The 23,316-nt window shown below is 37.8% G+C and overlaps 1 protein-coding gene across 1 annotated transcript in view; it reads left to right on the forward strand.

The window, feature by feature from the left end:
• Positions 1-9,506: 9,506 nt before the first annotated feature.
• RAB1A (RAB1A, member RAS oncogene family) overlaps positions 9,507-23,316 on the forward strand; it is a 31,923-nt gene continuing 18,113 nt past the window's right edge. The window contains exon 1 of the mRNA XM_054586883.1: positions 9,507-9,742. Coding sequence (XP_054442858.1) covers positions 9,720-9,742 — 23 coding nt within the window. The 5' untranslated portion in view covers positions 9,507-9,719. The remainder of the gene's footprint in view (positions 9,743-23,316) is intronic.

Raw genomic sequence — 23,316 nt, forward strand, 5'->3', positions numbered from 1 at the left:
ATGAAATATACATAAAAAATTGTAATAGTATGAAGTGCTGTCCAGTAGAGCTTTTCTGCAACTTAATTATATTAATATTCTATAATGTTCAGGTCTAATATAGTAGCCACTAGCCATGTCACTGTTGAGCATCTGAAATGTGGATAGTGCAACTGAAGAAATGAACTGAACTTTTAACTTAATTTTAATTAATTTAAATAGCTATATGTGGATCATGGCTTCTGAACTAAACAGCTTCGTATGAAGCATTACATGAGCACTAAACAAAGAGCTGAGGTTAAAAAAAAGGACAAAGATCATCTATTTCATGTTCATATGGATTGGGAAGGCTTCCAGGAAGGCGCGTGATTAGAGTTGGGCCCTTAGGAATACATATAGGCTTATGATAAGGAAATAAAAAAAAAGATATTATTGGCTTTGGAGAATTTTCATAAAACTGTTGGGTAGTACCAGAGAGTAAATATTAAATAAAATATAGAGTCCTCTTCTGGTTTTCATTTTATCTGTTGTGTTCAAAAGATGGTAGGGTTTGATGAGGCAATTATCCACCTCTGACACTTTCCAGGGGCCTGAGCAATTAATCTTAAAGGCAATCAGAACAGCACTAAAATGGGAGTCAGAAGACATGGGTTCTACTCCTGCTGTGTCACTAACTTACCCACAGGGTTTAGTTTCTCTGTCTAAAAACAATAAAGGGTTCTATTCTGTACCTGTGTTCTCTGATTCCCATTATATTTTAGTGGAACAGGATAGTGTAGCCCAAAGTCATCCACCTTAAGGTCTTGCTTAATGTGAAGAGGAGAACTCAGTAGGGCAGGTTGGGGGTGGGGGATGTAGGGATATAAGAGTCTACATCCTCCCTATCTTCCCGTCTTGAAGGAAGAAAGAAGAGCTAAAGGAATGGTAAATCCACCTCTGAAGTATCTCTCACCCCTCAGGCACTAGGGGACCTTCTGTAAGTTGGGAGGGGTGGGGATAGGTAAAGTAGGAGTGGCAAACACCTTAAAGTAAAGTGGGGGTGAGTTTAAGGTGTGTTGAGAGTATTTGGGGTAATATTGGGTATAGGGAGGGGGTTTCTGGAGGAAGGGGGTGGTGGTGATCAGAAAGTTCAAATTCCAAAAACATTTCCAACTTTATAATTTCCCTTAAGATTTTTCACCACTGCTGATTACTTTCTGTAGATCAAATGTGGTAGTGTTTTAAAGCCACTGAAATAAAGGTATCTTTCTCATAGTCATTGAACATCTTAAATCCAGAGTTTGACAAACTATTTTACCACAATCTAGTCAGGCTCCTTTGAGTCCTATTCTCAACTAGGTCTCAGCATTGGCCTATAAAAGCTCTAAAAGCTCTTCGCACAAATGATTTTGTCTATCTCTCCCATCCTCCCCCTCTCCCCATCTTTCCCCTACTCCCTGCTCCCCTCCCCCTCAACACACTAAGAGATCTGAACAAACACCAGAATAGTTTCTGACAACTCAAGGCCACATCTTTAGGATAATCTCAGTCCCCCTTAAAATGCCTGGAAAATTTACTATTTGTTTCAGCCAAAATTTAGTGATAGGCAGATTGGCCCCAGAACCCCTTCTTTAAGCAGTTACTTTTGAAAGCTTGCAATTATAGATCCATTGCTGCTTCCTTTCTTTTTGAAATGCAAACATTCAAGAGATAACTCACTCCCAACCCAGCTCTTACTGGCACCACTAACTCCTGCCAAAAAGATGCAAAAAGAGTTTGTGATGAATTGCTTTTAAAAAAAAAATGCAAACAGTTTGTCTTCCAATTAAATGCCTAGGTGACCTAATCACATGGACCAACCCCCTTAACATCCTTCAATGCATTTTCCTTAGTATACCCCAGGTTTTAACAAGTCTACCTTTTGTTTTAGTGGTGTTAAATTCAGTTCACCCTAGGCCCTTTTTGCTACTGCAATAGTTATTACTGAATAAAGTCTACTCTTACTGCTTTAACTACTGTCTGGCTTTCTCTTTCTCTGCCAGTCTTCCGTGTTTTGTGTTGATTCAGAAGGGGGACAATTGCTGGTACAGTCATGTGCCACTTAATGATTTAGTCAACGATGGACCACATATATGATGGTGGTCCCATGAGATTATATTGGAGCTGAAAAATTCCTATGGTCTAGTGATATCATAGCCATCTAAAGTAATAGTGCAATACCTCACTTTGTGTAATGATGCTTGTGTAAACAAACCTACAGAGCTGCCAGTTTTATAAAAGTATAGCATATAAAGTTACATACAGTACATAAGATGATAATCATAATAAATGACTGTTGCTGGTTTATGTATTTAGTATACCATATTTTTGTTATTTTAGAGTGTACTCTTTCTACTTATGTAAAAAAAGTGTTATAAAACAGTATGCCTTGTTATGCAGCAGCAGCCTCATACATCTTGTGTTTATGAAGTCTCTAGAATCTATCATTTTCTCTTGTGCTTAATTTAATCTTATGTTGCTTTGTACAGTAACAGCTGTGCAAGCAACTGTAGCCTAGGAGTTATAGGCTATACTGTATAGTCAAGTGTGTAGTAGGCTCTACCATCTAGGTTTGTGTAAGAGCACTCTGATGTTTGTGCAATGACAAAATTACCTAAAGACACATTTCTCAGAACGTATCTCTTCATTAAATGGCACATGACTATAGTCCAGTACTTCCATACCAGAAGAGCTTTAGCCCTGCCCTAGAACTGCAAAGCACTGCCAGTCTTCCTCATTTTTTTATCCTATTTCTCTTCCCTCCTACTCTGTTCTCTGCCTTGGTTGGGACTTGGTTCCCAGGATGGCAGGTAAACTGGATATCTCTGAGTCATTTTCAGCTCCTCCCTTATCCCTCTTCAGATTCTATTTCCTCCTCTACTTTTCATTCTTGATGCAATTGCTCTAGGTAAGAACACATCATCTCTTGCCTAAAGGAATCTAATTACCTTTTAACTCATCTCCCTACCTCCAAAGTACTTCCAAAATGCTGAGCTGATCACTTCACTCTTTCTCAGAACTTTTGCCTCTATTGCCTACTGAATAAAGTTAAAACTCCTCAGCAAGCATTTGGGGCTCCCATGATTTCACCCTAACCTCAGTGTCTCCCACCTCATTTTCTATGGAACTATTCTTTAAATGTGTATCTTCACACTTCTAGGGCTATGCTCATATTCTTTTGTCATTGTGGAATAAATGGCTCCCTCTCCTCCATTTTTGCCAATGATCAAAATTTTAATGTCTTTCAAGGCCCAATTCAGAGATCATTTCCCTCATAAAAGCATTACCAATAATTTCAGTTGGAATTGTTTCCCTCCTCTGTACTTTCACATCTTATCATTTCTGAATGTCAAGTTCATAATTGAGGTATAACTATTACCACAATGAAGATATAGAGTACAGTTGACCCTTGAACAACATGGAGGTTAGAGGTTTCAACCTCCCGTGAAATCAAAAATTTTTGTATAACTACTGTATTGCCATCAAACAAAGTTCCCCTCTGTCTCTTAGTAGACATTTCCTCCTCCCATTCCTAGTTCCTGGCAATCACTGATCTGATTTCTGTCCCTATGCACCTTATATAATTTAATCTTATTTTTGCATTTCCCCTGTAGGCCTTGTTTTGTATACACGTTTTTGTCACTGGGTTGTAATCATGCAGACAGAGAGTGGTAATTATTCACCTTTGTATTCCTCATGGTTCCCAGCACAAGTTTCAAACATATTTATTATGTGCCAGGTCATAAATATTTGATGAAAGAAAAAGGGAAGAAAAAGAAGAAAAAGAAAAGAATAATTGAAAGAACAAATGGACAAACCGCTCTAGAAGAGTTCTGATTCAATAATAGGGCAACCAACAGGGTTCATAGTAGTTTAATGAATTATTGAGTTATTAATGTGAGTATGAAAAGTTGCTACTCTTGTCCTGGCTGGTGTGGCTCAGTGGATTGACTGCTGGCCTGCGAACCAAAGGGTCTCTGGTTTGGTTCCCAGTCAGGGCACATGCCTGGGTTGCAGGCCAGGTCCCCAGTAGGGGGCATGTGAAAGGCAACCACATATTGATATTTCTCTCCTCTTTCCCCTTCCCCTCTCTCTAAAAATAAATAAAATCTTTTTTAAAAAAGTAGCTACTCTTAAACATCTACACATAAAATATATTGTTTTAATCAGCAAAACTGACACTTTAAGTTGGGAAGTAAATCTTAATATAAACAATATGTAAGTTGTAGTAGACTGTAGGAGACAACCCACCACCACTCCTAAGCTAAGCTGCCTCTGAACTCCATGCATATTATAACACTATAAGATATGTGGTATTCTGTTCTTGGTATAGAGCAAGTATACTTAAAAGCTCCAGGGAAGTTAAGGAGAAAGGTAAGTAACATTTACCAAGTGCACCCACAGCCATTGTACAATATGCTTTATAATCTGTTTTAATTCTTACAACTACTCTCTCACTTTGGTTAAAAATTATTAGGAGGGCTTGAAACTAGAAACCAACTTCAAGGAAAAAACTCAAAAACATTCGAACTCATGGAGACTGAATAGCATGCTATTAAACAATGAATGGGTCAATAATGAAATCAAAGAAGAAATCAAAGTTTCTGGAAACAAATGAAAATGAACACACAACAGTCCAAACCTATGGGACACAGTGAAGGCAATCCTGAGAGGGAGGTTCATAGTAATACAGGCCTACCTAAAAGAGATAGAAACATTTCACATAAACATCCTAACCCTACAGCTTCAAGAACTAGAGAAACAACAATGAAGTCCAGAGTGAGTAGAAGGAAGGAAATAATCAAGATCAAAGCAGAACTGAATGACCATAGAGAATAAAAGAACAATTCAAAGGATCAATAAATCCAGGAGCAGGTTCTTTGTAAAGGTAAACAAAATCGACAAGCCTTTAAGCAGACTCATCAAGAAAAAAACAGAGAGGACCCAAATAAATAATATCAGAAATGAAAGAGGAGAAATTACAACTAATACTACAGAAATACAAATGATTGTAAGAAATTACAATGAACAGTTAAATGCCAAGAAATTTGAAAAACTGGGTGAAATGGACAAATTTCTAGAAACATATAACCTTCCAACACTGAACGAAGAAGTAGAAAGCCTGAAAAGATGCTAACAGCTGGTGAAATTGAAGCAGTAATCAGAAAACTCCCAGCACACAGAAGCCCTGGATCAGACAGTTTCACAGGAGAATTTTATAAAACATTTAAGGAAGAGCTAACCTCTGTCCTTCTCAGAGTATTCCAAAAAACCCAAGAACAGGGAAGACTCCCAAACTCTTTTTATGAGGCCAGCATCATCCTAATCCCAAAACCAGATAAAGACACAAAAAAGAAAACTACAAGCCAATATTGCTGATTAACATAGATGCTAAAATCCTCAACACAATATTGGCAAAATGCATCCAGCAATACATTAAAAAGATCATCCACCATGATCAAGGGGGATTTGTCCCAGGGATGCAAGGATGGTTCAATATTCGCAAATCAGTAAACATATCATATAAACAAAAGGAAAGACAAAAATCACATGATCATATCAATAGATGCGGAAAAAACATTTGATAAGGTACAGCACCCATTTATGATAAAAACACTCAGCAAAGTGGGAGTGAAGGGTACATACCTCAACATAGTAAAGGCCACATATGAAAAATCTATAGCCAACATCATACTCAATGGGCAAAAGCTAAAAGCTTTCTCACTAAGATTGGGAATAAGACAAGGATGTCTACTTTCACCACTTCTATTCAACATAGTATTAGAAGTCCTAGCCACAGCAATCAGACAAGAAAAAGAAATAAAAGGCACCCAAATTGGAAAGGAGTAAATAAAACTAGAGTTGTTTGTAGATGACATGAGAGTGTACATGGAAAACCCTATATACTCCACAAAAAACTATTTGATCTAGTAAGTGAATTTGGCAAAACAGCAGGATACGAAGTCAATATTCAGAAATTGAAGGCATTTTTGTACATCAGCAATGAAATATCAGAATAAAAAATCAGGAAAAAAAATCCTATTTGCTATAGCAACAAGAAAAATACAGTACCTAGGAATAAACTTAACCAAGGAGTTAACAGATCTGTACTCAGAAAACTACACAATACTGAAGAAATAAAATAAGGAAGACACAAATAAATGGAAGCATATACCATGTTCATGAATGGGAAGAATTAACATTACATCAAAATGTCCATATTACCCAAAGCAATTCATAGATTTAATGCAATCCCAATTAAAATACCAGTAACATATTTCACAGGCACAGAACAAACATTTAAAAATTTTATGTGGAACCATAAACAACCCCGAATAGCTACAGCAATTTTGAGAAAGAAGAACAAAGTAGGAGGGATCACACTACCTGACATCAAACTATATTACAAGGACACTGTAATCAAAACAGTCTGGTACTGACAAAAGAACAGACACATAGATCAGTGGAACAGAACAGAGAGCCTAGAAATAAACCCATGTCTCTATGGTCAATTAATATTCAACAAAATGGGGAGAAGCATAAAATGGAGAAAAAATGGCCTCTTCAACAAATGGTGTTGGGAGAGCTGGACAGCTACATGCAAAAAATTGAAATTCGGCCACCAACTTACACCATATACAAAAATAAATTCAAAATGGATAGAAGATTTAAATATAAATCACAACACCATAAAAGTCCTAGAGGAGAACACTGGCAGGAAACTCTCCGATATTCCATGCAGCAATATTTTCACCGATATGTCCTCTAGAGCAAGGGACATAAAGGAAAGAATAAACAAATAGGACTCCATCAAAACTAGAAACTTCTGCACAGCTAAAGAAAACATCAGCAAAATGAAAAGGGGATCAACTGCATGGGAAAATATATTTGCCAACGATCCCTTGGACAAGGGTTTGCTCTCCAAAATATGTAAAGAACTCATATGACTCCACTCCAGGAAGACAAACAATCCAACTAAAAAATGGGCAAAGGACCTGAACAGACACTTCTCCAAGGAGGACATACCCAGGGCCCAGAGACATATGAAAGGATGCCCAGCATCACTGGTCATCAGAGAGATGCAAATTAAAACCACAGTGAGATATCACTTCTCACTGGTCAGAATGGCCATCATAAACAAATCAACAAACAACAAGTGCTGGCTAGGCTATGGAGAAAAGGGAACCCTAGTCCATTGTTGGTGGAAATGCAGACTGGTGCAGCTACTGTGAAAAACAGTTTGGAATTTTCCTCCAAAAGCTAAAAGTGTAACTGCCTTTTGATTCAGTAATTCCACTGCTGGGATTATACCCTAAGAGCCCTGAAACACCAATTTGAAAGAACCTATGCACCCCCATTTTCATAGCAGCACAATTTACTATAGCCAAGTATTGGAAGCAACCTAAGTGTCCATCAATAAATGAGTGGATCAGAAAACTATGGTACATTTACACAATGGACTACTATGCAGCAGAAAGAACTCCTACCCTTTGCGACGGCATGGATGGAACTGGAGAGCATGTTAAGTGAAATAAGCCAGGTAATGAAAATCAAGTACCATATGATCTCACCCCTAAGTGGAACCTAATCAACAAAACTAACAAGAAAAATCTAACCAGCAACATTGAAAGAAAAAACAAACTGACAGTAACCAAAGGGGAGGAGGGAAGGGGCTAACAGGGAAAAGAAGGGGAAGGGTCAAGACAAGGAACAAGTATAAAGGACCCATGGACAAAGCCAAAGTGGGAAAGGATTGAGGGTGGGAGGAGAGGCTGGGTGGGGCCAGAAAAATGGAGACAAATGTATTTGAATGACAAAAAAAAAAGGAAGAAATAGTTATTAGGAGGTATTTCTTTGTTGCGAAAGGAAATAGGCAATTCAAGGAAGTTTAGGGGTAATCCTTCAAGGGGGAAGAGGTAAGTTAAAAATTGTATTTTTGGATGAGGGTGAGTTCTTTAGAGATTTTCTGAGGTTTTTCTTATGTGAAATCACAAACAAGAAAGGACAGGAATCTAAAGTAATAAGCACTTATTAATGTCTATCATTGATCCATTCAGGGTGCTTCTGGTGTGGTGACAATATTCATCTCATTAGCCAATATGATGTGAAGGAACTGTAGTGTACTCTGTAGTGTTGTAAGATTGTCAACTAAGGCACGTGGTGGAATTTAGAGGTTAAGGGGTGTAGTTAGCAATTGGGTAGAAATAAGAACTGCCTTTTTATTTCTATATTTGGAATTTAAAGTGACTTTGCAATCATTCTTGGGAGATAATTTTCTTGGTTCTTAGAACAAGTTGGAAGATAAACTTTGAACAATATATTATACTATGCCCTTTGTAATTAAATAACCTAAGATAACGTGTTAAAGTTCAGTGGAGATTTAAATTCCCAAGCTGATTATAGAGCTGTTAAGACCAAAAAATGTGTTAATACTACTCCTGGGGTTTCTCGACATTATGTAGTGATGAATTGCATGTTTCTATCGCTTATTACTTTCCAATCTTGCAGAGCAGCTCAGCATTAACTAAAAATAAGTACAGTTCAACTTGAAGGCTGAGGCCAGGGCAGGGGTCTGGGCTGTGTCCCGTCAACAGAATGCGAAGCCATTGAAAGTTATGGCACTGTGGTGGAAATGCGGTTTCAAGACGATGAATCTGGCTGTGTGTGCAAATGGCCTGGAAGAGAGAAGAGATAAAGGCAGTTTAGTTACTTGGAGGCTACCGCCGATATCTAGCCTGCGGAGATCCCAGCAGCGTTGAAAGGAAATGGTAAGAAATGAAAAAGGAAAATGGTAGTGCCTGTGGGGTTTCGTGAATGAGGAAGAAAACTGAAAGAACGGCTTCACGTTTTCCGGAGACGCGAAGTTTTTAACAGAGCCCCCTTAACTCTTTCGTCTTTAAAGCGGACGTCCTGCGGTAACCGTGAAAGCTTAAGTCTCAATCTGGTCTGGCCAGTAAAGAGCGCAAAGGGAGGAAGGACCAGCCAGGAGTGTCCGCTGGCCCTCTTCCCTCCCCGCCTCCGCACTCTAGCGGTCCCTCGAATTCCGACCCCTCGGAGTCTCCTGATCTCCCCCCACCCCCACCGTCCGTCCAGGGCCAGCACCGCCCTCGGCCCGTCCCCTCTCCTCCCTTCCCCCTCCCCCGCTTCTCCTCCCCGGTGGGGCGCTGACTTGCCGGGTTGCCACGTCTCACTGATGACATCACCAGGGTCTCTCGGCCTTAGCCAATCCGCTAGGGGGAGTCCGAGCAAAGTCCTAGCCAGCGAGTCAGCGGGGAGGGGAGCAGGGAGGTGCGGAGGGGGGCGGTGAGAGAGTGTGGAATGGGGCGGGCGACACCGCCTCCAGTACGCATGCACCAGAAGTGCGGTGCTTGGCGGGAAGCTGAGTCCTGGTCTTCGCGCCATACCGTCAGTCCCAGCTCGTACATTCTTGCTAGCGACACTCTTTCCCGGCATGCCACGCGGTGCGACCGCCCTCTGGGCTATGTAAAGGCCCCTTGGTCTAAGGCTTTCCTATTTCCTGGTTCGCCGGCGGCCATTTTGGGTGGAAGCGATAGCTGAGTGGCGGCTGCTCCTGATTGTGTTCTAAGGGGACGGAGTGGGAAAGACGTTTGCTCTCCTGGAACAGCCTATCTCATTCCTCTCCGATTACCCGTGGCGCGGAGAGTCAGGGCGGCGGCTGCAGCAGCAAGGGCAGCGGTGGCGGCGGCGGCAGCTGCAGTGACATGTCCAGCATGAATCCCGAATAGTGAGTGCAAGAGCGCACCGGTCGGCTGGGTCCGTGGGCCAGCTTGGGAAAGCTTAAAGGGGGCGAGGAGGACTGGAGCGGGGGTGGGGGCCTCGGCCGGAGTGAGGTAAGGGTGATTGGGCCGGAGAGGCTGGCGGCCGGGCGTCGGGCCCCATTGTCTGACGGAGGAGGGGCGGCCTCGGGGAGGGGTTGGGTCGGAGTGGTGAGTCGACCGGGCCTGGACCGGGTCAGGGTGGAGGCCTGAGTGCCGGGCCGGTGCGAAGATACTTGTTTGCTGAGAGGGATGGGGCGTTTGGGAGTCAGTGGTAGGGCGGTGGGAAGGGATAGCTCCTCTTGGAGGCAGTGACTTTTGGAGGAGGACTTGTTTTTAAAGAGAGAGGATAGGGTGGGAGAGCTCTTCTAGAGGGCACTGTCAGACCCTGCCCCCGCACTCTGCGGAGCTGTCAGATTCGTCTGGGTGGAGATCAGTTTACTTGTAAATCTTGAGCTTGTTGGCTCTGCTTCCACCCTACCGGCCAGGTTGCAGGTAATATAGATGTTTTTAAGGACAGCGTGGGATTGAGGGGTGTGAGTGGATGGTGGAGAAGGGATTTAAAATTTTTAGTTCTTTTTTTAGTTATTTCCTGGAGTTTTTGTAAGAACTCGCCAGGCCCATTGCCTTCCTAAAAAACCTGGGCGTTAGACTTTCTTTTAGAGGGCACTAAAGTCATTTTGTATTGTGTAGGTCAAGGAAGAAAAAGATGTAATCTTAACAGCTTTCTGATATTACCAATTTAAAGGAAGACTTTGCTGTCAAGTTGAAAGAGAAACGAATGGGCCCTATGATAGATCTGTAGGTTTTGTATTACCTTCTTGAATGTTTGCAGATAGGGAATGAGGTTCCATGACGTGTCATGAAAAGTTAATGCATTTCTTTTTCTTGCTTACTCAAGAAGTCACCACAGCAGATGTGACACACCTGGCACTTTTCCGGGGAACTGGTGTTCACTTTCCTCGGGAAGACTTTATTGGGCTCTCTTAATGGCCCTTAAGAAAAAAAGAAAGAAAAAGGTCCTCCTGCAGTTTGCATAAATGAATTAATAAATAATTGGAGGAGATTTATTTGATGTTCCTTTTAAGTGTCAGAAGGTTTTGGGGGACAGGGTGATTTTTTTTTTTTTTAAGCAAATTAGTATTTATTCTAAAAGCTGAGTTTAGCCCTAGCTAGTGTGACTCGGTTGGAGCATCCTGTAAACCAGAAGGTCTCGGGTTCAATTCCTGGTCAGACACGCGCCTGAGTTGCAGTTCGTTCCAGTGTGGGCCCCTAGGAGAAGCAGCTAAACTGATTGATGTTTCTTTCCCTCCCCCCCAACAAAATGTCAATAACCATATCCTTGGGTGAGGGTTAAAAAAAAAAGAAAACAAAGTTGAGCTTATTAGTTGTTCTGGTGGATTAAACATTTCCCCTGCAAGGTCCACTCATCAGTTTAGCTGACTGTCATGTGCGTGTCACATGGCTCTTGCAAAATGCATTCTGACTTCAAGTTTTGTAATATTGTGGTTTTATGTGAAATGTCCCCTTTTTGTATCAAATAGAAGCCATAATATTTTATTAAAGTTTTACAAACTAAGAGATGAGAGTTGTGTTCTCATAGTGCCATATTTGCTGTCTTGGCGGTTTTAAAATTTCTTTATGAAGGGCTCCAAGGACAAAGTTTGTTTTTGCATAGTTGAGCGGAGTTGAACTTAAGGCCCTTAATTTAATTTTCCTGGCAACAATAAAGTACATGGATTGGCCACTTTCTGGAGGTTTGTAAACCTCTTTTGTTCAGGAAGTTTCTTATATTTGCTACACATATTTAATGCTGTAAGTAGATTTTGAAGATTAATGGAATGATGACAAATTATTTAGCCTCTGGATTTGTTTCTCCTTTTTAAAAATAGGATAATGGGGGGAGTATAAGGGGACTAAATGGTAATGGGAAAAAATGCAATAAAAGTTTTAAAGTGATTACCTCTGGCAAAAAAAAACCAATTTTCAAAGCTTTTAAAAATAAATAAAAATGGGATAATAGGAGTCATTCCTATCATGGTAGTTGTGATATTAAAATGTAAAAGAATTTGGAAAACTGTAAGAGCACACTAGATGGTGTACATCATTATCATGTAAGACATTCTAGTAGTGCTAGGGTTTGGGAATGTACCGCGTACTCTCAAGGAGCTCATAATGGAACATAGAAAGCACATATGTCAAAACCAGTAGATAGAGCAAATTCCCGATATACGCTATGGATTGGAGCAACAAAATCTCAAAGGAGGATAGAGGGATGTGGTTGGCTAGTTGGATTAAGAAAGGCTTTATAGGAAAGAGACCTATTAGGGAACTGTTAGCAGTAGTTTTGGAGAAGCAGAGGGAGAGAGGATGACTTTCCCAGAGGGAAGTAGGAAGAATAAATGGCAAGGGGTAGTAATTCTTAAGCAAATACAGTGCCAGATCATCCTTTCTTGGAGTTCTCTGATGGATGACCTCAACAGAACCAAAACCAGAAATCATGTTTGTATTTTTTTTGGCATCAAGTATGCCAGTACCTGACTTGCTGTATTTATATTCTATATTGTGCCTAGTAAAATAATCTAGGAGTTTTAGGAAAACTTTTGGAAAACCATTAGTGAAAATAAAGAGGAGGTGATGGATATTTTATTATGGAAGGTCACAAGGGCCACTAGCAAGGGAATTTTTAGCAGTCTGACTTCAGTTTCTTTTGTTTCTAAAGAAATTTGTTATGATAAAAGCAATTAGAAAAAATGGCAAACAGAGAAAAGAAGGAAAGAAATTCTTAGTTTTATTACCAACACATAGGTCCACTTATTTTAACACCTTGTTCTAAACATTAAAATTTTATGTTTTCTCTTAAAGTAAATCTTTTATGGGTGAGTGAGTACCTTTCATGATTTCATGATGGGTTCTTGACAAAAGAAAAAGTTTGGTTTTCTCAGAGGAAACAGCTTTTTAGATTTGTATTTGTTGACATAAGAGTACCTGTTGGTAGCTTTATTACTGAGTGCTTTTATTTTATTATCTTCGAGTTGTAAGCTTTTGGCTTTGGAGTGATGAAAATAAAAAATGTATCAATCACTGATTAAATTTTAAGCTGTTCCTTTGTTTTCCATGTTATTTTTCTGGTTTGGGAGAATTGACAACCCTGGATTAGTAGAAATTAAGAGTAATAACTGACTCATTTGAATTCCAAGTACAAACAAAAACAAAAAGCCATTGGAAATAGAATCTGAATAGTGGACATGTAGTTGGAAAGTGTCAGAGCTTTTTCTATTTTATTTTAATTTTAATTTAATTTTTAATTTAATATAATTTTATATTTTAGAGAGAAGGGAAGGGAGGGAAAAAGAGAGGGAGAGAAACATTGATGTGTGAAATAAACATCCATTGGTTGCTCCTTGCATGCCCCCAACTTGGGACCTGACCCCCAATCCAAGGCATGTGCCCTGGCTGGGAATTGAACCAGTGACCTTTCAGGTCACCTGCAGGTGCTCAACCCACTGAGCCAAACCAGCCAGGTCTGTTTTCTTTTTCTTTCTTTTTTGTGTTTTTGGTGATGTGAAGAAAGATTTTTAATTTCCTGAGCTAGGTGGCGAAGCAGGCAGTGATTATTTCGGCACACTGGTTAAGAAATACTTAACATTATTCTCATACCAGAAACATATTTCCTAATCCATTAGCTTCTAGTGGGCTTTTTTAGTGTCAAGAAAAAAGTACTTGTATCTCTCATGAATATATCAGTTAACTGTGGTAGAACTGTAATAGTCTACTTGGATCAGCTGTGGTTTTTTTTGTGTGTGTTTTTTTAAAGATTTTATTTATGTATCTTTGGAGAGGGAGGAAGGAAGGGAGAAAGAGGGAGAGAAACACTGACCATTTATATCTCCAACCGGGGACCCGGTGGCAACCCAGGCATGTACCTTGACCGGGAATTGAACCAGTGACCTTTTAGATTACAAGCTGGCACTCTGTCCACGGAGCCATACCAGCCAGGGCAACTGTGGTTCTTTAATGCAGGAAAATTTTATAGTAATTACCTTGTTTTTAGTTTTTAGTTTGTTTGCTTTTAAAAAGCATGGCTCAAGATTTAATCAGTCTTTCAGACTTGGCCTTTCTGTCATGGTAGACTCAAGAAACATTGGACTTTTTTTTTTCTTCTTTGCTAGCACTGTGCTCTGAATAAATCTATCTTTTAACTTAAGGGTTTGCAAGTAAAAACAGGTTAATTATTTGATCTGTTACCTATCTGACCAAGTATATGAGTATAGCATGACTGGACTTCATGTAAGTTTTAGTTTAGGGTTTGTTTTTTAATTAGAAAAGAAGGTGAAAATCAACTAAAATATTGTCTTTGTTGGTTGTCCTGATGACTTTTTGTGGTTTTGGTAGTAGTTTGAAAAATTTAGAAAAGTTTAAGGAAGAAAAATAACCAGTATTTTCACTATCAAGAATATGATTTCTTAATGTCTATAAAGAATCAATATATGTAATTTTTGGGTAATGTAAGTTTTCAGTAGCTGTATAGAACCCGCAAAAAATGCATCTTAAAAGACTTTTGTGTCAGTGGATGATCCTGTAGGATCATTGAAAGGTAACTGAAATTTTGCATTTAAAAATTTCCTATTCCTTTTCATCATAATTAAGTTAAAAATGAGACATGTTTGACAGTTTCTTAGATATTCCAGCAAGTAAATCACTTAAAGGTTTTTAAAAAATGTATTAAGATGGATGAATTTAAGAAACAAGTGTTCTATCCCTGGCTGATGTGGCTTAGTGGATTGAGTGCTGGCCTGCGAATCAAAAGGTCTCTGGTTTGATTCCCAGTCAGGCCAGGTCCCTGAAGAGACTCTTGTCTCTTTTTCTAACATGAAAAATGTTGAGGGTTAAATAAAATGCTTTTTAGAGTTTTGAGATTTTTAAAGATTTGCAAAAAAAACAAAACAAAAAAAAAAGTGTTTTAAGATGAAGAGAAACGAAAAATGGGTGTAGGATGACAGTGCATGAGATATTTTAGATGTGTAGCTCATCAGTTTTTACCAGTCTCTGAACTGCATTTTGGAATTTTGAGATTTATGCAAAATGCCCACTTTTTTTTTTTTTTTTTTTTTTTTAATTTTCCAGGGAGAAGTTAAAGTTAGGACTGTTCCACTGTTTTCCTGTAGAGGGTGGGGCTGAGATTGCTTTTTGATGTCTGAAGTAGAATTTATGGAAGAAAATCTAGGAGTTGGCTTTTCTTTGGAACTACCCTGTGTTTCAGATTATAAAAGGGTAATGGTGCAATATTTGGGAAAACAAATAGTCCTCAGGCTGTTAAGGAGCTTGAGAACAAGTGTTTGTTGGTTCGTTGACTGACTGAAACATGTGAAGAAGGTAGGTACGAAGAAGAAAGTGGAAGTTTTCCTTGATACTTCTGTGACTGGCTGGCTCATTTGGTCAGCTCACCCTACTTTATTAAACCCAAGGTTCTGATAGGTTCTGATTAAGTTTATGTTATTCCATGTTTTTAGATTCCTAATTCTGACAGGTAGTGTTCAGTGTGAGTGCCCTTGCTCACAAAGGGGAACCAGTCTTTGAAAACATTTAAAAATAAAAATAGTTACTATTTAATTAGTGCTTACTCCGTGTGCTACCTGCTTGACTAAATACAGGGCATTTTATTCAGCCTGTACCTTAGATTGTGAACTTTACAAATAAACTTAATGAATTATAAAATTGATGTTTTCCAAGAACAGCATTGGGTTTAGGTTCCCTGAATGTATTTCCTTTGAGTAACAGTAGAACTTAGTTGAATTATTCTTTGTCTTTTTTACTCTGCCTTTAGGTGTTTTCTAATAACCTGGTTTGGGTTATTCTTAACCCATTTGTGTTTATCTACCGTTAGGAGCATTTGATGAACCATGTGGACCTACTGCCTGTGTGAATACATACTCACAATATTTTGCATAAAGTAGCAACCTGTCACATTGCCTAAGCCTGTTCATGAACCTCAAGTTAAGAATGCCTGATATAGGAGATTGAAAGTAGAAAAGAGAATGTTTACTACCACTCTTTTGAAATGTGGAAAACTGACAATGAAGAGTTTAATTTTAAATCTGGTATCTTAAAGTAATTAGCGTTAAAATGTGAGATTTGTTGGGGCATAGCTTTATTTTGATGACCTGGTCTTTGATTTTCTTCTCTTCCTTTCCTTTTTTTTAAGCTTATCTTTCTGTTCCTCATTAAGTTGTTAATATAATAAGTGCTTCTAAGAGTTTGAAACAAAGGCACAGAGTTCACAGAACATTAGCATTCACATGAAAAACAATAGGTCATCTCTATAGTGTCTTTACTACTTTAAAGCCCATATAGGTGTAGTTAGGATAAATGCCTAGCCAAGTGTAATATAGTCTGAAGTAGATTAGATGGAACTTTTATAAAAGTTAAATAGCTAGATTTAGAAAAGGACATTTGAAGCAACTTTATGAAATGTACATCATGTAGATGGTGGCTAGCACCTATTCTCATGAATAGTATTTGTGTTCCTCACTTGCTAAAGCTAATGAAGCCTGACCTGCAAAATTTACCATGCTCTTCTGAGCTGACCTAACTTATTTACTAACACAGATGTTCTAGGTTAATTTAAACTGTGACTCACACTTTTATTTATATTTGGTCAGGTCCTATGTGCTAGTTCATAGATGCTTTGACTCATTCTCTTAAAGTTTTATACATAGGACTTACCATATTTATTTACTGACATTTTTATCATTTGAGTATATAAAATATGTCATTTAGGGAATGTGGTGTGATAAAAAGAACATACCATTTGGAGTTGTAAATCCTAGGTTTAAGTTCAGATTGCCACTTGCCTCATATACATCATTTATGCCTTTTGAGCCTGTTTATTTATAAAAGGTGATTAGTTCCACTTCAGTTCTGATTTTCAACGGTAAACTGTACAGTGCAATATAGACATTATTTGACATGTGTATTCTAGTAAGGGCTATTGGAATATGGGTAAGTGGCAGGTAGTTTCAATTTGAAAGACTTCCTTACACATTTAATCATTATACATTTATCTCTGTCCTTGTCTGCTTTAACAGTTTTTTCAATACAGACTTTTAAAATCTTCCAGTGAATGTATATATATATACATACATGTAATTATGTATGTGTGTACATACATGGCTAATTTTACCTTGAAAGAAACAGCCAGCTCTTTCTTTCTCTGTCATCAGAGTATGATGACATCATACTCTTGTCTTCATTAGAGTATATCAGCCTCAGAGTCGAGGGGTTTTTCTATTTTTTGTTTTTTAATTATGAAATGTGAGCTCTGCTCCTAGGTACTTACCAATTAGTTAAGATGACTCATGCTTAAACAGGCATAATCAATATAACAGCATTAGCACAAGTTAAGTCTTGTGATACTTTTAAAGTATTAGGATGGCAGGATATACAGTGCAAAAGATTTGGAGAAGGGGCCTGTGATTTTTTTAATAGAAAGTTTTTAGTTATGTTTCATTTAGCTGGAGAGGAATGGAACACTGAGGAGGACTCTCTGAAAGGTTTAATGCTGGCTAGTTCTGGGACAAGGTCAACAACTATTTGAGTGTCCACCACCAGCCAGAAAACTATGCATGTACATTATTTCCCTTAATTCTGTGAAGAAGTAGGACTCTAGTCTTACAGATGAGGAAAAAGGCAGAGAAGAGTTACAAGGCTTGTGCAAGGGCATTCAGAGTAAACAGCAGAATTGGAATTTTAACTCAAGGACCTGTGAGTTCACAGCTCAAATGTGCTGTTTCCAGTTTACTATGTGTGGTTAACCTCTATGAATTTAAAATTTAAGCCAGTTAATTAGGCAACTAACATTTTTGTGGTCAGTTACTTTTAAAATTCATGTTCAAAGAAGTCTGTTAAAAATGTTATTAAAAAGGGTTTGTGAGTTACTGTGAATGGATCATTGACTTTCTTCTTCATATCTCATTTTGGGTTGATATTTCAAGCTTCTTTAGGCTTGAAGTTAATTGTAGCCATTCTCTGTTTTTCTACCCTCATGACTATCCTTAAGTATGTTTACTTGGGGCACTGGAAGTCCTGGTCTTTCTGTGAATAAAGCAAGTGAAGCGGAGCTGCCTTTCTGTTGCTGGAGAGGGCACACTTGCTGCAGATGTGCTACTGTACACGTGTTGCTAGGTTTTGGGAATTGTGACCAGTGTGGTCATAGTACTTATAACTATTAGTTGGTAATTTTTAAATTTAAGATTATACTGGTGAATTGTGATACTGTGTAATCCATTGTCTGAACAGAAGCTTTGGATAAATAGCTTCATAGTTTTTGTCTGTAGCTCTTAAAATTTTTCAAGTTACCTTGTAGTTTGGATGGAGGAAAGAAAATTAACAGTAAGAGCCACTTATTATCCTCCTATAATGTGCCAGGCACTGTAGTAGAGGTTTTAGAGGCTTTATTTCTAATCCTGACAAGAAGCCTAATTGGGTGGTAGGGGGTGTGAATAGAATCTTCTTAACAGATGAGGAAATTGGTGAGTACCTTGCTTCAATTATAGCTAGTGTATGATGGTGCCTGAATTGAAATAAAGGTCTTTCCAGCTCTAAAACCCATGCAGGCCTTGAAAGGTAATGAGGTAGAGGACATACACACCTCCTCCTTGGCATGTTTTTCAACAATGTTGATTATGTAGGTTGCAAGACCTACTACTCATTTATTTTCTTGGATGACATGCCACTGCCACTTCCTTCAGCACCACCCAAATTTCAGAATTCCAGTTTTGAATTTTTAGAACACTGTTCTAAACAGCTGAAATGGAAGCTGGAAAATTAATCTGTTGTCTCCAAATATAAAAGAAAAACATGTAGTTTTGGGGGTTATGAGGATAGTTTTTAAAAAATTGCATGGCTATTTCCTGCACTGGCTGTTGTGGCTCAGTGGATTGAGTGCTGATTCGATTCCCAGTCAGGGCACATGTCTGGATTGGAGGCCAGGTTCCCAGTAGGGGGCGCACGAGAGGTAACCACATATTGATGTTTCCCTCTTCTCCTTCCTTTCCACTCGCTCTAAAAATAAGTGAATAAAATCTTCAAAAAATATGTTTAAAAAAATTGCATGGCTATTTCCTTAAATTTGGTAATTGATTATTTTGACCAACAGGCTGCTTTTGTCTGTAACTGAAGGTTTATTTGTTTTTATTTACTTGAATCATTAATATGTGCTCCATAAAATTCAAACAATATAAAAGCACAGGAAGTAACTAAAAGTTCTTACCTCTTATCTCCAGCCTAATGGTCAATTTTGAATTGTGTTCTGTGGAGCACACTTAAAAAGTGAATGAAAAAGAAAAGTTGATGTCAAACACAAATGTTGCATCCCAAGTTTTTGTTAGTCATTCCATACCCCAAAGGTTAATAAAATAGTGTGTAGTTTAATAGTGAATTAAAGGTAAAATAACACGATTCCTCTCATGCAGGTGAATTAGTTCTAGATGAAAGAGAAAATTTAGTTTCCATTGAACTTTTTAAAACAGCGGGCGTTTTTAAAGGTATACTTATAGCTGACATTGTGAAATTTGTATTTTGGTGTCCCTGTTTGATTAGAAACCACTAGATATGCCAGTCCTATTCTGTTTTGTCTTTCCTTTCTTGTATATGTTTCCAAAGAGTGGAATGTTGAAGGTTGTGTTATTCAGTCAACTTTCTCTTGTAAAATATTCACTGACCTGTGAACTATGTCTAATGATCTAAATTTTATTTCATAAAGGAAAAAAATGTTTATTCTCATTTAATCCAAAAAGTTATACTTGTGACTATATTGGGAAAGTACCAATGCTGTCTGCTTCCAACCTTGACCTACTCTACCTACTTAGTGTAGAAATCATTTGTGTTATGGCAGGGTAAGCTGAGTGAACTTGCAAGGCTATTAAGTCATTGAACAAGCCCTCTGATTAAAAATGTTTTTCCTCCCCTCAACATCTTTTTATGCTTATAAAAGTAATACAGGCTTACTGCAGACTGGTAAAAAAAAAAAAAAAAAAGTATAAAGAAACGTGTCAGTCGTGACACTGTAATTTGGAAATGTCCATTTTCTCCAAAACTTTTATGTGTGTGCAGAATTCCTTAAAAACAAAAGTGGGTTACACTAAACAAAGTGTTCTATAATCTTTCCACATAACAGTGTTTCACATAACTGTCTCTTTTGAGATTTTAGAATTCCCAGTGGCATTTTAGATTCAGAAATCAACAGATTTGTCCCCTGCTTCATATTTTATGTAGACAGGTTAACTTCATGAAAAGGAAAGCATTTTACCTAAATAATCATGACTTTGTTAAAGGTATAGAAAATGTTAGTGCTTGCATGCAAAAATGGCATAGGTATTAAGATAATATTATGATCATAAATAATGAAAATAGAGGCTCCAGTATTGCTAAAGTAGACCATGGGTTGACTTAAGGGAAGAACTGATAAAAAAATAATTTTTTACTTGTTATTATCTTTGATGCCCCACCACCCAATTTTTAAAGGCTGTTAATTTCTCTGAATCTTCCCCTTTCCATCCAGCTTTCATCTGTGTCAGTCTTAACTATTTTACCTTTCATACCAAATTATCTCTTTAAATCAAAATATAATACTTGTTCATGGTTTTATAAATTCAAGCAATTCAAAGGAGTTTTCTCTGATAATAAAAATACATATGCCTCAAATGCAGCTTTGTTTTGTTTTTTTTAATAGATTCCAGCATGATTTATGGTTTTTGATTTAGCTGGAGAAAACATAAAATATCTCTTATATGTAAAAATACTAGGAGCTAGCTTTTCAAAGAGATGGTTGTATGTACCCATTTTACTAAATGTCTTGATAGTTTAATTCGTAAAATTTAGATTTATAGAAGAGTTCTAAAAATTGTACAGAGAATTCCTGTATACCCTTCCCCAACTTCCCCTTATATTAACATCTTATATACAGTGATAGCTTTATCAAAATTAAGAAATTAACATTGATACCTTATTAGCTAAACTGTTGGCTTTTATCCAGTTTCTCCAATTTTTTCACTAGGTTCTTTTTCTGTTCTAGGGTCTAATCAAGGTTACCACGTTGTACTTAGTTGTTATATCATATTAGCTTCCTTCCATTTGTGTTTCTCAGTCTTGTGTTGTTTTTTATGATCTTGACACTTTCAAAGAGTAATGTTATATATTTTGTAAAATTTCCCTTAGTTCGCATTTCTTATGATTAGATAGGGGTTACGGATTTATTTGGGGGAAGATACCATAGAGGTGAAGTGCTTTACTAATCATATATTAGAGGATACTTGATATCAATATGACCTATTATTACTGGTGATGTTCACGTTGATCAAGTAGTTAAGGTAGCATCTGTCAGGTTACTTTCATTATAAAGTTAGTGTTTTTTTTTTTATCCATACTCTTTTAGAAAGCAATCATTAAGAGCCCACGTTAAAGGGAAGAAAATTAAAAAGCTCCATCTCTAGGAGGAGGAGTATTTTTAAAGAATTTGTCAGTATATGTTAAAACCACCACAATAATAAATATTTGGGGGAACATACTTTGAGGCTATGCAAATAACTTTGTTCTTCTTAAAGTATCACCTGCTAATTTTAGCACTCACTGGTGGATCTTGCCTGTGACCACTATTATTGTCATGATCTTTCATGGTGATTTTTCTATTTCGTTCTTTCTTCATGTATTATTTGAAATCCTCCTCTTCTTTCTCATTTATTTAATCATTTATACCAGTGTGGACTCATGGTTATTTCTTTTATTGTTTGGGTTATAATCCAGTGTGTGGTTGTTTGTGGCTCAAATTGGTCTGCTTTGGCCATTGAGAGAAATTTCAGGTTGGCTCATGTCCTTTTCTTTCTTTCTTTTTTTTTTTTTTAATTGATTTGAAAGAGAGAAAAAGAGAGAAACATCAGTTTGTTGTTCCACTTATTTATGCAGTTGTTGGTTGCTTCTTGTATGTGCCCCGATCAGAGATGGAACCTATAGCCTTGCTGTATCAGGACCATGCTGTAACCAATTTAGCAGCCTGGCCAGGGGTGGCTCTTCTGTCCTTTTATCATGTTCTCATCTGTTTTTCTCTAGTATTTTGCCCAAAATGTTAATCAGGGATTGCCTATAGATATTCATTGACTGTATCTCACAATGAAAGAGGCTGATTAAAAATGCAATATTAAAATGTCCTCTGATTTCTTAGCACATGTTTTTTAAGAGGCATGGTGCTAGATTTTGGATACACTAATAAGTCAGTTTACTTTCACACTTACAGATAGGTATGTCAAACATAAGATTGTGGGAAAGTAGATTCCATATGACTTAAGGGGAGAGAGTGTGAAGGGTTATAGCAAATTGGACCTGAAAAAAAACCAGAGAAAGTTCTGACTTGTGAGCAATGGACAGGATTTACTAGAATAATCTGATGTACGAGAATGGTGATTACAGTTTTAACTACAGATTTCTGATCTAGAGTAGTCCTGTTTTGTCACTTTAGTCACAGTTATATTGTAGACTGAAAACCTAATGCAAATTCTTGGGGAATAAAGGAAAAATACAGTGGTACCTTGGTAGTCATCGTTAATTTGTTCTGGAACTTGCGGCGAGTACCAAGCGATGGTAAACAAAAAAGCGATGAAGCATTTTTGTCTCATCAGAATGCAACGAGTACAGGGTTCGACGAGTTCTTAAGGTGAAGAGTACCAAGATATGACTGACTGTATATTTAAAGTCTTACAGTTTGCTATTGTATTCTTGAATCTTTGTACCAAAATTCTGACTTGTGCTTTCTAATTTTAGATTTGCATATTGTCTATCAACATTTTTTTGTGTTCTGTTCTGCAAATTATAGTTACAAAAATTTTATTTATTTACTTATTTTCAGAGAGAGGAGAAGGGAGGAAGAGAGAGAAACATCGATTGGTTGCCTCTCCTATGCCCCCAACTGGGAATCGAACCTGTGGCCCTTTAGTTTGCAGGACGATGCCCAGCCCACTGAGCCATATACCAGTGAGGGCAGAAATATGTTTAGGCAATCTCAAATTTCTGAATTCTCTTGAACATTCAATATATTAATAGTTTAGAAATAAGCTCCTACAGTAGTAGGTTATTTAAAATGTCCCAACGTAGGTAATGTGCAAGTAACATTCTCTAGTTGTGTGTATTCAATAAAGAGAAGTTTGAGTGTTTGGCTTTTGTTTGCCATTCTCCATGCCTTTTGTGATGTTGGGAGAGAACAAAATACAGTTGACCCTTGAAACAGTGGGGAGGTTAGGGGGACCTGCCTGGGCACAGTATAAAATCTACATATAACTTAATATACAGATTCCTGGCTGTGATTGAAAACACGATCCATAGACAACGTGGATTTCAAAAATCTGTGTGTAAATGGGCCTGTGCAGTTCAAGCCCATGTTAACTGTGGTATTGTTTAGCAGTGATTATTCCATTGTAGAAAGAGTATTAAACTCTTCATGTTATTTGTAATGGCTTTGAGCCTTATATTATCAGAAACTTGTAAAAACTCTTAA

The sequence above is a fragment of the Pteronotus mesoamericanus genome, unplaced genomic scaffold, assembly GCF_021234165.1.
Source record: "Pteronotus mesoamericanus isolate MK-2021 breed Mesoamerican mustached bat unplaced genomic scaffold, CSHL_Meso_final contig_98, whole genome shotgun sequence".
NCBI classification, from domain to species: Eukaryota; Metazoa; Chordata; class Mammalia; order Chiroptera; family Mormoopidae; genus Pteronotus; species Pteronotus mesoamericanus.